General features: G+C 37.1%; 1 protein-coding gene across 2 annotated transcripts in view; it reads left to right on the forward strand.

The window, feature by feature from the left end:
- Positions 1–1,255: 1,255 nt before the first annotated feature.
- The window catches only part of LOC129247162 (ATP-binding cassette sub-family G member 1), a 76,202-nt gene continuing 60,184 nt past the window's right edge, over positions 1,256–17,273 (forward strand). For both annotated transcript variants that reach the window (XM_054886135.1, XM_054886134.1), the window contains exons 1-2: positions 1,256–1,978; positions 4,643–6,255. In XM_054886135.1, coding sequence (XP_054742110.1) covers positions 4,922–6,255 — 1,334 coding nt within the window. In that variant the 5' untranslated portion in view covers positions 1,256–1,978; positions 4,643–4,921. The remainder of the gene's footprint in view (positions 1,979–4,642; positions 6,256–17,273) is intronic.

The following is a 17,273-nucleotide window of genomic DNA, read 5'->3' on the forward strand; positions in this document are numbered from 1 at the left end:
ATGTATATAAGCAGAAAAATACTAATAAATACCATAATCTTGTCAAATTGGCTTGCTCCCCATGAAACAGTGCAATATTTATTCTAACGAATTCAAATATTCTACACACACACATACATACATACATACATATGCATATGTACGTGCAAATAATTAGATACCCAATTATTGTTGTTTTCCGGTTGCAAATATACATCACAATGCTTCAAAACCAGTTTTCAAACACGTGCGAAAGCTTTCACGTGAGAAAAGGCAAAAAATTTCATCCCTTGACGAGTAACGAGTTTTTTCATATCGATCGTGCAAATGTGTTCAAATGCTTGCGTACCTTCGTAAAATACGTATATATTCATATACATACGTACATACCTGCAAATGTACTTCTAACGAAACGAATGTTTTTATGTTTTTTAGTTTTCGCACCCTTTTGCCAAAACCACTTTTTGCGCGCATAAGGAAATGGAAAACCACCTTTATTATTAGTCTTTTAACTGAAAATACAAATTAGTCTCTTAACTGAAAATACAAATACTCTTTCTCTTAAATAACAACTCTCTTTGAATTCTCTTACGATCGCTACAGATTTCAGTTTGAAGCATTTCGAGGCATTTCCTGTACTTTTCCTAATGCCAAATTATTGTTCCAATAGTGAGAGCCTAGCTGAAGCGCAACTTAAAGCGCGTACAAACGTTTGCGAATTGTAAGTGCAAGATTTGTATGCTTCTTTATCTGTATGTATGTATGTATGTATGTATGCACAAGGGCTGGTGGAATACAGTAGAAAACGATACATGAGCAACATTAAACACAGGTCTATATGTATGCGCTATGATGTGTTCAAATGCATATTAGCTTACATACATACACATCTACATATACTTAACTCTCCTTACATTTATGTATATACATATGTATATACATGAATTATGTAAATATGTATTTAGAATCTGAAAATATGTATATATACATGTTTTAATGCCGGGCCACTGTTTGACATATCATAAAATGATAAACGTGCGTCGATACTCTGAAAAATTCTTCAACACCGTAGTGGCCGAGCGTGTGGGCTGTAAATGTAAATTAAGAGCACACTGTTACCCTCAGTAAGAGCGGCCTCACTAGACTCCAACGCACAACGCCCGCAGAGGGGGAACAGCTGTTCGGCAACAGAGTGACAGCGGCAGCGGCCCCGACCGCGGCATCGGCAAGCGCTCATGGCTCGTTAGTTTGCTTGCTGGCTGGCTGGCTCGCTGGCTCGTTAGTTGGCCGGTATGCCAGGGCATAATTCGAATTCATTGCAGACAGACGTTCAGCGGTCTTCGACTACGAAAGACCAGATCAGTTGAAATCAAGATCAGCCCGGTGGCACGACGCGATCAAAAAATTACAAGTACCTACCAAAAACAACAACACTTTGGCGATATGGAAATATATACAAATGTAAAATAAAAACAAAACACGAGCAGAACGAGAATGAAAATATGTGATCGGAGATATAACGAACGAAATCAAAATAACGTAAAATAACAAACAACAGTGTTCAGACCGCATCTGATCGGGAATTCGTTGTGTCTTACTCTTCTTTTTGCGCCAGAATATTTGTTTCTTTGTTGGTTGTTTTTATCTTTGTTTATTTTCTGTCAACATATGGTACATACGTTTTCCTTGTTTTCCACAGTTTACAATTATAAAAAATTACAAAAAGTGTGAGCAAAAGAGTGTAATAAAAGTAAAAAAGGAAGGGAATCGGTCCAATGAGAAAATCTATCGAGTGTAAATAGAAAAAGTAAGAAAAAAAATAATAAAAAATAAATGTCGGGAATGCGCATGCAGGGAAATATATCTTACAGAAGATAATTAATAATTTGTGCTTAAAAATTTGCCAGTTGTAAAAATCGTGGCATGTGTGAAATTCCGGCAACAAACGAATTAACGGTGCGCTTTTGACGCAGTTTTCCCAGCCAATGTGATTACCTATGTAAGTTTGCTGATATGCACCGATATTGAATCTTATTGCATTTTGCTGCATATAATTTTTTCTAGAACTAAGTGCCCACTTTTTTCACAATTTTTTGTGTTTAATTTCCCATTTACATAAATTAATTATTAAGCAAAATTTTCCTTTTTTTGTACATGTATTGTACAATGTATGCATGTGTGTGTGTATGTAATAGCTGAGTTGAGAAAAGGAAAGAAAACAGGAAGACAAACGGTATAAAGAATTAAACAGTTGACAACAGCTTGATAAGCGGTGCGAGGTGAAAAGGCCCGAAAGATCCGAATCAAGTTTGAAATGGTATTTGCGCTCCTTCATGAAAAACACTATCAGTAGAAAGAGTACATATGTATGTATGTAGCTGAAAGACGAAACTAGATTTCCTTATTGATGTGCGTACATACACACATGCGTATGTGAATATGTAAGCTTATTGTGGAAATAAATGCGGCTATCTGCAAAATGTACTGGCAAATATGTATCATATGTATGTATGTATGTATGCATGCCATGATTGGTACTAAAACTACGAGCTTTCACGGCTTCCCTGACAAAATTAATGGCTAAAATATTATTTTAATGCGAACTTTGTAAGCAAAACAATAAAATCATTTACTCAAACGTGCCTACCAGTCTGCTCTTTTGGTAGCAAAAATCGACCTTAATTGAAAGAAAGTGGAGGCTGCATTAAACCGGGGCGTTTGCTGTGGGAAAAGGCCATTGTAAGCAATATGAAAGACGTTTTTCTAGCTAAACATTTTCAGGGAGTATATTTTTTTATTTGATTATTCAAATGGCTGATATGAAACCTGCAAATAAGTGGACACTCATTATCTACCTTTTTATTTTTCGTTTGTGAAATTCTATATTTGACTTGCCACTCTTCAGAAATTATAGCCGATCAACGAACGAGTTGCAATGGCAAACCTTTTATTCATCATCATCTATTAGCGTTACAACCTGGGGTGGGCTTTAGCTGACTCAGCAATCTCCTCCATTCAACACGATTCAGCGCTAGAGATTTCCAGTTTTTACGCCTAATTGTTTCAGGTCCCCTGTCACATTATTCAGCCAAGTTGTTTTTGGTTTGCCACGGGGCCGTGAGCATAAAGGATTGTATAAATCTTTCAATATCTTCACCTCCTTCTCCAGCTCCTTATTGTGCCTGGTTCTGTAATCGCCATCTTATTCGCGAATTGGATCAAATACTTTACAAATATTCTTAGGCGCTCCTCGCCTGCAAGATCCATGCTGCAAAGCCTCCTGTTCCGTTAAAAATGCCACTCATAAAAGCTATCTGCACTTTCGAAGCCCCACAGTTTGTAGGAGTCTCAGAGGCCTCTCCGGGCCTCAATACCTGGGAAAAATAAATCGCCAAGTTAGTAGTATTACTAAATACGGGAATTGATCTATCTTGAGATTCATAAATTTTTGCCATTTTTTGATCTATTTGTTGGAGAAATGGCAACAAACAAGAAAAAAAACAACACAAACGTATCGAGAAAATCGCCTTAAAAGTTTGAATTTTTCTACCCTTCTTTGGATAAAAGTACAGACACAATTTCTTCTAATTGTTGCATAGTTCGGCTGAAGCACTGCTCTTTCAAATAAATTTGAGTGTTTCAAGACTCAATATTCTGAGCTAAACACATTTATGGGACAAAACCGCAAATGCTTCGCTTCAGTAGTTCGTTACTTACAATAGCTCCGACTCCTGCCGGACTCTCTACATTTTAAGGATTCATTTTTTATTTCGGTAGTCATTCATGTAATAAATAAAAATTTATAAAAATATTTGGTTTATTTTTTTAGCACGCACATACAGTCAGCGTCAAAAGAATGTTTGATAAGTTTTGATTATTTATTACAATAATTTTGTAATTTCAACTATTTTTGGTAAAAATGTAGCAAATTTTAATGTTTTTAATTTTAATTAATTTCATACTACTTCAAGAACCAAAGATTCGAGCTTTGTATAAAATTTCTAAAAATTCGGCAAATTTTCAACCAAATTTCAAACTTTTTACTCGGAATTAAAAAAAAAATCAGGTATGCAGTTCCTCAGCGCATTGAATTTTGCTATAATAAAGTGCAAGTTTGAAGTGGTATCAAAATCGCGTTGATTTTCGACAATTTTTTCTGCTGACGGTTTTGGGTGTGTTCTTCCATATAAAAAAATGTGGAGTAGGCGTTAAATGGAGAAAATGCACAAGACCGCGAACGAAAAAAATTCTCAAAATTCGGTGTGATTTTTTATCTTCTTGAAACTTGCACTTTATTATACCAACATTCAATTATCGAAAAAACTGCGTACGCCCTTTCTAAAAATTCTGATTAAAAAGTTTGAAATTTTTTTGAAAATTCGCGAATTTTTATAAATTTATACACAATTTGAAACCTTGCCTTATATGGTTTTTGTAGCAATATTAATTGTATTTTTGTATAAAATTAATTAAAATTTAAAAATTTACAAAAAAAAATCAAAAAAAGTGAAATTTTGTTAATATATCGGTTAAATTTTTTTTTGAAGTTGACTGGATGAATACCATTCATCTATGCATGTATGTATCTATGTATGTATTTTTTCACAGCTACACATTTAATACATTACTTTTTCATTGATTTCTCTTTATTCGCAATCCACAGCTCACAATTACATATGTACATATGTAGGTGTTTGCAAATGTGCATATCTCGCCTCCAAAGTATAAATGCAAACGAAACGTTTTTTAACTTTCATTTTGGATGAATTTTTCTAAAATTAAAACTTAAACGACGGAAAACCGAACAACAATAAGAACGCCGCATTTCGAAGCGCTCGTCAAACGCAAATCTATCGAGAACGACAAATTGTGTAACAACAACAACAGCAGCAGTGGCAACGTGAACTTCAAAGTGCAGACGCCCCTCAACAAAGGAGTGATAATGATTATTTCCAAAGATCTTTTTATATTCGGCGAACAACTTTTTGCAACAATTATACCAGAAGGCAGTTCGTCACAGACCGCACAACAACAACAACAACAACAGCTACAACAGCAGAACCAGTCGGCTATACAGCAACAACAATTGTTGGCACAGGAACAGCCACACCAGCTGGCAATTATTAATACAACAACATTCACGACCGACGTCGAAACAACGACACAAATAGTGTCGGCAGTGAATGCAGTTGGCGCAGCAACAATAACAACAACAACAACGCCACTAATGAAAACAACTATAGGCCCAAAGGCAAACGGAATCGGAGGAACGGTAGTAGCAGCAACAGCAACAACACCAGCAACAGCAACGGCAATCGAAGCAGCTGAGCCCACCGTTCTGGTGGATGGAAAAACGACTAAGAATACGAATACGAAATTGCAAAAAGTGCCAAAGGAAGTTGAACTAAAGTGCACACAATACTACCATAAACTGCAACAACAGCAACAACTGCAACCAACGAGAACAAGAAAGAGGGAAAGCCAACAAAAGGGCCAAAGCGGTGTAGAGAACGATTGCATGGCAAACAAAATAAACGCAAATAACACGGTAAAACAACAACAACAGCAACAGCAACAGCAGCAGCAGCAGCAGCAGCCAAAGCACGAAGCCTTGGTAAGTCATTTAAGTGCAGCGACAGTAGCAACAACACCGCCTACAGAAAACATAGCGGCGAGTGCTAGAATTGCACCAGTATTGCCGACATCGGTGATCGTTCAGGTGGAGGAAGAAGCCAACGGCGAGAAGGAGCCATTAGTGAAAAGAAACTTTGCAAAAATAATCGCAACACCAGTAACAAGAACATTTATAGCTGCGCCTGTGGCAGGAGTAGCCGGCACGGTAACAGGCACAGCAACCGCAACAGCAGCCATTGAAGAAACAAATCAAATAAACGATTTCGCAACACATCTACACGAGGTGACGCCACTGCTGCCGGCCGATTGCGCTGCATTGCAAATACAACAGCAGCACCAGCAGCAACAACAACACGCGACCACCGATCACCACCGGCAGCTCCAACTCCAACTTCAATTGCCACTTCCACTGTCACTGCTGTCAGAAGAAGGTCTGAGCAACGACGAGCTGCCATCCGCCTCGACCACAACAACAATCGCCGCCACTTCCGATCGCAGCAGTTACGACACGACTGCTGTCGTCGAGCCACCTTTTGCCGGGCACAGTTCAAGCCTGAACTCCGACGAGGACCTGCCGTCGTTGACAACAACAACGACAACAACAGCCACAATGAGCAAAGTCATTTTGGACAACAACACAAGGTTGGTAACATTATTGCATATTTTATTATTGTACTTATTTCCTGTTTGCGTGCAGCTGATGCTACTGCTACATAATTTATATACATGCACACACATACATATGTCTATATGCGTATACTTGTATGTGCAGACGAAGTTGTTGCAGGTTGGAGTTGCTGTTTACTGTTCCGAGTATCCGTTTTCGAAAGCGCAATTTGTAGTTGTAGTTGCTGCTGATCGACGAATTGTCGATACTCGTGGCGACTGCACATGCACATATGTATGTATATATATTTGTATTTACTACGTATGCCCACATACATATTGAGATGCATTCAGAATGGTTGGGCTTTAGTAGCCCGCTTTAATCTCGCACTGCAGGACAAAATAAAGGCTTACAAATTTTGCAATACTTTATGCTAACACTCAAAAATTATATTTGAATTATATTAAGAAATGTCAATATTTTAGAAACTCAATTTACGTTGTGAAGAAATAACAATATTTTTGCTAAGCGGTCGATTTTTCGTGACAACACAGACTGGTCGTTTATTTTTTTTCAAATTTTTTTTTTTAATTTAGAATATCGCAAATTTTATTCTCAATTGTTTTTTCGTACTTTATTGAAGTGAAATTGTGTTTTTTTTTTCTACAAAAATATGCAACAACTATTTGCGAGGCGCTTAGCCTAGAAAGATTGGGCGACGATTGCAGAGGGAAATACGAAAACTAAATCCGAACTTCCAGATAAATTAATTTATTTCTTTGAGCTCGATAGCTCGATGTAAATGAAGAGACCGCTTGATACTGTTAAGAAGTCTCTCTCTATCTCTCTCTATATCCACATCAGCTTACTACATTAATGCGTACGTCTGTAAAGAATTGTAGACTGTGTGATGATCTACATAAAAGCTAGATAAAAGAGATCTGTACTGGTACGCCCAATATGGACACAAACATCGAATTTTAGGAAGTTGTTTTTTCAATAACGTTCGTCCCTCGGCAGACGATTGCAATCCTCCAAGAGTACTTCTGTCACCCAAAAGCTTTTCATAAAAACTAAGTCCCTTCATTCTTGATTGGCGCGATAACCGCTTACGCGTTCTCCGCCGCATTTAACAAAGAGCGTCAGTCGTTTCCTTCTCGTGCTAATCGCCAGCTGGTACCGCATTGAATACTTTCAGAGCCGAAACGTTTGTATCCATTTTGACGACATAATCCGACTAAAGAAACCACTGGAGCTTTATTCGCTGCACTATGTGAGATTCTATGTCATCGTAACGTTCGTCAATAAAGTCAGTACGCGGCAATTTTACTTGTTGTAGTAATCCTATCCATCGCTAGGGGCTTGCAGGGGGTACTGAAACAACTCAAAATTGGAAGTCAGACCTTTTCACTTGGTAGGAGTTTGTTATTTTCCACACGAGGATAGCGCGAGGGCTCATACCACAAAGATGATCCTAAAGGTGATTCTTCTTACGGATGGGAACTTATTGGATTCAGATTATCGTCTATTTTTAGCATTGGACTTACTAGTAGTTGGAAGAAGGTTGTAGAAGCGAATGAACGATATTTTTTAGAATAAATACTTTGTTTGTGGTACTTTTTTCCGTAGTTTAACTTGACTTGGGTGAATCATGTGTGCTTAGTTGGACCTGCCTCGACTTAGTCAAGCAGCCATCTCAGTTAGAAAGGAGCAGACTTGGCAAATGGTTCCTTCATTTTAAAAATATTATTGTAGTTTAGTAAAAAAAGAAATCCATTTTTATCTTTTATTTTGCGCAAATGGCTTAAAACTGTTTTATATTCGATCTTTAGCTCCTGGGCGATGCTACGATTACTAACATGCCGGTCAACTTCACTTATTTCTGTAGTTGTATCGACATTTTCGACGACAGCCTGCCTGTGCAAGTACATCTTTACTGTCAAAAATGCCTGAACGGAATCGACCAAATCAAAATTTCACGTAATTAGCTGTTGCAGTACCGACACCATAAGCACCATTCACAATTCACTGTAAAATGCACCGAATTTTCTTCTTATTGACTTCAATTGCCAACACCCTTTAACTCACAACCGAATGGAACAAACAAAAACCAGTTAAATAATTTAGGTGTGAAATATCACCTTGACAACGAGCTTTAAGCTAAACTTTACGAGATAGCGATCACTACAGCCGCTCTTTTCCCCCTAAATAATATTTATTTTCCTCACTTACATTTGCGTAGAGCTTCTTGAGGGTTAAAATAGCGAGACCTATCAACGTATCTCGCTTGCAAAGCTTCCTCCCCGTACCCGCTTATTCAGGCTTGACTGTAAGTAGACAGGCGCAGCTTTTAACTTAAGTATAAATGCAGTTCGAAAATGGTGACAGGACTCTTTTTAGCCATGCCTGTATATATGTTAGGAAAACATACATGCAGATATAACTGCACCTGAAGCTGAAAAATGTCTTATTTTTTGTATGCCAATAATACTTGAGACTCGCCATGTGGTAGGACTTTCTTATTTTTCGCTTGCATACTAAGCAGTGCGCGCATACTTGCTGGAGCATACACACACACATATGCGCTTATATGAATATGTATAAGTATGTGTCATGTATGCATATATATTTTTATTCTTAAGTCTCTTTTAACCAAAGCAAAAATCGTACGAGTGTTAGAGTTCGAATGCACATTTGGTTCTTTTCGTTTTCTCTTTTTTCCATAATCTTGCCGAAAATTTGGGTTAACTTACAAACAACCTTATAAACAACAACAAATGCATACCTATAAATATACACACAGATATAATTCATTCAGTTTTAATGACAGCACAATGTAGTTGGAAGAAGAAACAGATGCAGTCTGAAGCAGCTCGCTGGTGTATAATTAGAACGCATTGCGACCCGCTTTAGATTTGTGCATCTTCTGAAGGAAAAAAGTAGCCGAAACTTGAAACTTAGCTTAACATTCCTTATTTTGTGGCTACTTTTTTCTCGAAATCTGCCACACATTTTACTTGTACTTTAGTTGGAAATACGAAGAAAACTTTTTGATAGCAATCAGGCGTAATTTCCTATTTATTTTGAACTCCATGTATGTATGTATGTGTTTTGGATATGGATTAGGAAAAAGTATAAGTAAAATTTCTATTTTTTCCTAAAGCTCGTCTGCACTCAACCGAGCATGGCTGAAAGTGTGGCAACACAATAAAAGAAAATTAGCTTATGACGCTTCACCTCTCAAAAAACTAAACTGTCCGTATCAAAGAGGTGTCTCACAAATTATAGTTCTTGAACTCATAACTTAAGAATATCGAATATTCTTTATGCAACGATGCTCTACTGTACAGCTGTGTGCATACACACATACACATTTACGTTTGGTACGTCCTGCATTCCATGCAACAACGTCTTCCGCATCTTGCTCTAAAAAGCTAAAGAGGATGATTAGCAAGAAAAACAAAATTAATGAAGAAGGTAAAACTACGTATAAGCGCGTCTGTGTGACGATGGCTTCATAAGTGAGTAGGTACATGTACGTGTTTATGTATGTATGTATGCGCTCTATAGAAAAATATTTACATACATTTTCTCGTTCCGAATGTATGCATTTACGCAGGCACTTCTGCACCTTAATATGTTACGTTTGTATGTTTGTATGTATGTATATATGTGTGCATGTGCTCAAGCACATATGCATGTAGAAATGTGTGCGGTAAGCACGAAAAAAGTACATCAATACGTAAAGTAAACAAACAAGAAAGTGCAAGGAAAGACACGTAAAAATACTCGTTTTCAGCTGAATTAACCACCCCTTCTTGCGGCTAACTGTTCGCCCCCAACGCTTCTACTCCCATCCAACTGCCATACGTGACGAGTGTGGAGGGTCGCGATAGGGGAGGAGGCGGTGCAAAAATGGGGAACCTGTTGGCGATTGAGCACACGGCACAGCATGCAACATGCAAAAACATCAACACCAACACCAACAAAGACAGATCTAGCAAGCCGACAGTTGCAGCGGCAATTATAAAAATAAACAAATGTTAAAAAGTTATTAAAGAGCTTGAAATTGCAAATAAAACTAAAAAACGAAAACGAGTGAAAAAATCAGAAATTGTATAAGCAGGTATTCTGGAATGGACCTGTTGTGCATACCACATATACTTACACACATACAGACATGCATACATATGTATAATACATATATGTATGTATGTATGGGTAGACCTGCCCACGGCTGCTTGAAGGGGATTAGTTGGCAGCGCTAGATGAAGTGGAAAAGGTGGGGGTAAGAGAAAAGTGAGGGCACGTACGGGCGGCGAGTGCAAACTGAAAGTGGCAAGCGGCATAAAAAGAAAGAAAATGCAGAATTAATACGAAAACAGAGAATATGCGTGAACATACATATGTGTGTCAAGAGCTTGCTTTTAGGCCTGGTCCAGAAGAGTGCCACAACGCCAACAACTCCAGCGCACCTCCTAACCGAGAAGTCTTTAACAAGCAGTTTTTCGAGAATCTGCTGGCAAACCTCGGTAGTGACTTGATTTGGTTTACAATTTAGCCGAATGCTGAGTGGCTGTTGCATCCACTGTCGTAGTTATCGATGCTCTGCCACTGCCACTGCCAACGACGGCGCCGCGTTTGCTGTGTTTTTGATTTTTTTTAATTTTTTCCATTTTTTCATTTTGTGTAATGCCGCCGTGTGGCAAACTCCAAAAGAAGTAGGTCAATTGTGAACCAATTTTAGCCAATTGCAACAAACTGCAGCATACATATTTACACAAACAGATGCATCAACATAGCAACAACAACAACAACAGGAACAAGAGCACAACAAAGCCAGCGCAGTGCATTAAAATAAAGCACAAAAGTTTAATTTGCTAGGAATAAAAAAGAAGATCACTGCATACAAATCTATTTACTGCAGCTGCTGGACAACAACACAGTGTTCAATATATGCATTCGTACATACATACTCAAATAACTACATATGCATGTATATGTGTGTGCGTACATGCAGATTACTACGCTTGCATGCATTTTACAACATAAAGAAGAAATAGAAATTATCAGAAAACCAGCCACCGTCAGATTAGTCAAGATACAAATGGTGATCTTGGTTAAAAGTACAGTGTTTCCAATTTATGTACAAATCACCTCACACATGTAGGTATGTACACCAATATATGTACAATGAAGTTAGGGTATACCTCCTATGTATCCCAAAATGGCGTCAAAGTACAAAAAACAAAAACAAAACGGTGCTCTTCTGTGGCTATTGGGCAGATTTCGTAATAAAATTATATCTTCTTCTGAAATTTAAAAGACAATTTATTTTGCTGATCGATTTCATAATGCCGACGTAAAGATATTTTTTTTATATTATCCATTTATTTATTGTGATCTCTTTAATAACATTTAGCAATATTTATACTTGAAACTAAGTTACACTACGAAACATGCATAGAAAGCACTCAGGGGTGCAACCATTCTTCAATTTTTACTTTTTAGCATATGGGAATATTGTTGACTTCCTCTTCAATCTATTCAAGGAAATGGGATTGGTGGTAATTTCTATAATTCTGGGCTTGTGTGCGATTGAAGTCTTATATTAGGCCTCTTTTTTTCGCCCTTAGCAAGTGAAAATTCCCAATATTATAGCTTCTACGGTCCATTAACTAGGTAGAGAACGGTCCGTGCGCTCCTGTATCTCAAACTTTAAACTCATTTATCTCGAAACGACTTTTTTCATATTATTATTTCGATTTTTTTTATTAAAAGACTGAAAAAACCGATTTTTAGAGTGTCAAATTCAAAACCAAATCATTTTGTCAATTTTTTTTTCTTTTTCTAGTAGCGGGGCATAGCTACAGTCATACTGATTAATAATTTTGTTTGTCTTTGCGTTTCAGATAAACAGAAGAGCCAAAATGGACAACACCGTCCAGGTCCAATTTTTGGGGAGGTGAAGTTGCCCATTTTTAAAATTATTAAAATTAAAAAAAAAATTCTTTTTTCATTTTTGTATATAAAAGAAGTTTAATAAAAAGCCTAAAAAAATTAAATATCGTTTTCATTTTTTTTAGTTAAAAAAAAACTTGAAATACTCTAAATAGGGCAGTGCAGCCTGCGGTGAATCTTACTCGATAACTTTGTTGCTGCTTTCGTAAATTTTTCGTCAAGTTAATCGAGCATAGAGATAGCAAGCGGGGAAATGGCGAATAGAAGAGGCCAATTGTTTGATGAGGCATGCTTTTTGATTTCTTCAGCTATTGAGAAAACTTTGAGATTTCTTTAGGCATTTGTGATATAATAAGGGGCATTTACGGTCATTCTGAGCGTTTTCGATTGGAATCTTTGCTTCAAAAACTGAAAACTGAAACTAAACAGTGAGCAACGCGGCGCCTACTTTCAACAGAGCTTTCTCATAGTCAAATTCTCATGCAATATAAAGCCAACAGGCTCTTTTGATATCTTTACGATGTCGGCTAACTCACAAACCTCACTTTTCGATCATTCGAAACGATTTTGTGGATGTTTTTGATGTTTTCTGGTGTTGCCGCCTCATTTGGACGTCCATGACGTTGTGCATCATCGGCGTCTCTACGACCACGTTTGAACCGCCGTTTTATTGTTGTTTCTGACGGAACGGAGTCCCTATAACACTTTTCAAGTCATTGTTTCATTTGAACGGTATTTTTTCCCCATTAAGAAGCAATGTAAAATTAAAACACGAAACTCTTTTTGATCCACTGTTTTGAAAATAACAAAAGTAGGGTCACTCTTAGCACAATAAGTCACGAACTAATGAATAGAATGTCATGAAATCTCAAGATTAAATTGTCTTTTTAAGTACATATATATATATAGGTAATATATATATAATTGGCGCGTACACCCTTTTTGGGTGTTTAGCCGAGCTCTCCTCTTATTTGTGGTGTGCGTCTTGATGTTGTTCCACAAATGGAGGGACCTACAGTTTTAAGCCGACTCCGAATGGCAGATATTTTTATGAGGAGCTTTTTCATGGCAGAAATACACTCGAAGGTTTGGCATTACCTGCCGAGGGGCGACCGCTATTAGAAAAATGTTTTTCTTAATTTTGGTGTTTCACCGAGATTCGAACCGTCGTTCTCTCTGTGAATTGCGAATGGTAGTCACGCACCAACCCATTCCGCTACGGCGGCCGCCCATCTTTTTAAGTACTAACTGAAAAAGAGGTGAATGAAATAAAGCTAGTGCAATCTATGTATTAGGCTTCTATATGGAAAAGAAAAAATGTTTTTCATCGCAAATTAAAAATTGCAGACGCATTTTTTCCGGCTGTACGCCTTTAAAAAAGGCTTCATTGAATTTATTATTGGAGCATGGGTGAAGTTTGAGGTTGAATCCCGGCTTTTCAGCATCATTTCCAAGATTATTTGAATTGTAGAATCGTCACAAACCCTCAGCGCATAATATGAAAGATACAATCTAATTGATTAAATTTGATCATTTGCTTAAAGAAATGGTTTTATTTCGTACTGAAAGCCGAAAAAAGTTGGGCCTTCTTTTGCTAATTTTAATTTACATGTTTCAATTTCAATCATGTTTGAATCATCGATGTAAAAGAATAACTTCTCTTTTAGGTTATCAATTCAGGGGCAACATTTAATTTTCACCTTCAGCAGATAGCCTCGATAGCTACAGCTGTTAAGTAGAATAATTATTTCATTATAGTTTTTATTGATAATAAATGGATGAATAAGATTTACATAAAGATAAAATGCATTGTGGTTGTAGAAGTATCATTAAATGCTGTCACCAAAGAAAAATATGTATTTAAAATGCACCACTGTGCCTACACAGAATATTGTTAGATCTAACCGAGGCTAAGGTGCGGTGTTGACGACAGCTGATGCCATTTAAACAAAAAAAAAAAAATAATTGCAAAATCAAAATAAGAAAAAATCACAAAATTAATTGAGAAAAAAATTGTAAAAATTGTGTACTCGTAATTCTCGTAAATAATCGGTTTTGAATGCGAAATGGGTGCTGTGAACGTTGCGATGTCTATTTGTGTGTGCTTGTGTGTGTGTGGATACTGGTATATTTATTTGGTTTGGTTTGCGCAGCGACACATGTAAATGAAAACCATGTAAAGTGTGAAATCGCAATTGCGCACAATTATTGGTAATGAAGAGGACAAACGCCATAATGAACTTCACTGTTCTCTCTGCTCGCGGCGCGTTGTTCGGTGTGGCTGGAGGTGACAGTGGACCTGAGCGGCAATTGACGGTCGTACTGACTGGCCGCCTCACTTAACTAAACTTACAAGCTCACCAATGCATCGATTGCCTGCTCTGCCGTTCTGTGGATGGATCTGCTAGAGTGGTTGTTGTGGTTGTTAGTGTAGTAACAACCTGCTACGGGCGACGATGCGCTACGCAGTGGTCGCCAACCTTTTCAATGTGTGGAGCTACTTTCAAGATTTTGAAATAAACAGCGAGCTACTTGCACAAGCCAACATAAATTAAATAATACACAGTTATATTCGACATACAATACATGTATTTATTTTACTAATATACGTTCTATATATAATAAACTTATGACTTATAGTGCTTATACTTATGCATAACTACATCCATGTTCACACCTATCAATCGCAACAAAATTTTTTGCCGTCATAATGGCAAATCACAAGCGACTTAAAAAAACAACAAAACAGTAAAAGTACATTATTATATAAATAAAATATGGGCAAATAAAAGGAGCATATTTAATGAGAAGGTTGACATTCTGACTGATCGATAATTTTTTTAATATTTGCAGTATAATTTGATACAGTCATTCGAATGCAGTTAGCCAAATGTATATCTGTAAGCCGATTGTGGTATTTATTTTTAATAAATTTCATATTGGAAAAAGAAGATTCACACAAATAAGTTGAACTGAATAACGCTTTCACTTTCAACGCAACACGACATGAATACTTATCTTTACTTACTAAAGTCCATATACATTTTGTATTTGAACCTAAAGATTTTAAAGTCAAGTCACTTTGAAAAGCAATCAGTTCCATTTCTGTCACAGCAATGTCTTCGCCAAAGTTGTTCACAACACAAGTTGCAAACTGTTGTATATCAATGTCCATGAAGGGTGAAACAACAAATTGCGTCACTAAAGCAATTTTGCTGAAACCCTTGAAACGATTTTTGAAGTTCAAGTTAGAAACTATTTCCATATGATATTTACTGTCATAGGGCTCTAATAGATTTTTGGATATCTTTTCGGAAAGAATAGGAAAATGCTTAGTATCGCGGTTTTTTAGGTTTTGTTCCCAAAATTCAAGTTTTGTAATAAATGCATTTATATCAGAAATCATTTCCGCTAATTCTTTATCCCTGCCTTGAAGCTGCAAGTTAAGCTCATTTAATTTCTCTGTAATGTCCACAAGAAAAGCCAAGTCGAATTTTCCAGTTCAGGAATCGGTTCATCGCGTTCTTTGAAAAATTGGAGTATAGCAGGCAGGACATCATTGAAACGTTTGAGTACTCGTCCTCTGCTTAACCATCGCACTTCAGAGTGAAGAAGTAGCTCTCCGTATTGACAGTCAATTTCATCAGCCAAGGTTTTAAATAATCTTCTTTGTAACGCTTGAGCTCTAATCTTGTTCACAATTTTCACCACCAGTTTCATAACGTTGTTCAAGTTTAGAAAATTTCCACATAATGCTTGCTGATGTAAAATACAGTGGTAACTAAGAAATTGTGGAAAACTTTTATCCTTATGACCTACCGCCACGAACCCCTTATCACACTACTAGATACTATTTCGTCTTTATTTCTAAAGTTGGCGAATAAGGTTTTTTCTTTTGTGCAATTATCTGGGAAACACGATAAGATGCTTCAGTTGCAGCCTTATTTTTGTCGATTGTTTTCAAAAATATTGACTGTTGTCCAATTAACTGGATTTTTAAATGTTTCAGTTTTTCTTTTCTGGTGGCAGAATTTAACGGGAATGCCTTCTCAAAATTCGAATGTACAGTTTTATGATTCCTCTCAATATTTCCTTTTTTAGGAACTGACACAGATGTATTACATAACAAACAAACACTTTTGCCTTTAACTTCTGTGAAGAAGTATTGTTCTTCCCATTCCGAATGGAAATGGTATGTCTTCGCCTTCTTACTACTGCTTGCCATAATGTTTCGAACTCTAACCCAACCGCTGCACGCAGAACGTTGATAATGCCGTTCAGTATTAAACTGCGTATATATAAAGCCAAAAAATTCTCGAACACGCTAATCGGTTCCAGCCGATCCTAGAACGGAGACGCGACTTCGCGTCGTGTTTGTCGGCGCGAAATCACTTACCGCAGTGTTGCCGCTGTTTATCTATTTATTATGAAAATTTCTGAAATTTGCTAATACTGGTATGATTTTCAGACTTTTGGATTTTTTGCAACGTGAGCAGCGCGAGCTACCAGAATTGCCTTTGCGAGCTACCGGTAGCTCGCGATCGACGGGTTGGCGACCACTGCGCTACGGGATTATGGTGGCGACGTATTGCTATTGCTTGATAGTGCATCCTCAGTTCGATTAGCGAGCGTTCAGATGCATGTATGCATGTATATGCTTATGTACACACACAGTCAACCAACTACAACCACAAAAGCAAGGATATACGTATTTGCAACTACAAATCACACATTTCCATAGCTCTATAGGATATATCAATCTACCTATCTATATATGTATGTATGTATGTATGTTTATATGTTTATATGTATGTGTGTCTAGGCATTTGCGCATATATTTAATTCACAATTAAGTGAGCTTTTGTCCAAATTGTTATTGTCATGGCGAGGCTTCACTTCGTTCTTTGCTATTATTGTTGCTAATTTTTTGCCTACAATACATTTTCATTGTGCACTGATCGGCCGGCTGGTCAACTGGTTGTGTGCACAAATGCATTGCATTTGTAGATTGCTAAAAATAAAGAACAATAATACATACACACATACACATACATATGCAAGTAAATGTGTTAAAATATTTACAGTGAAGTAT

The sequence above is a fragment of the Anastrepha obliqua genome, chromosome 5 (assembly GCF_027943255.1).
Source record: "Anastrepha obliqua isolate idAnaObli1 chromosome 5, idAnaObli1_1.0, whole genome shotgun sequence".
NCBI lineage: Eukaryota > Metazoa > Arthropoda > Insecta > Diptera > Tephritidae > Anastrepha > Anastrepha obliqua.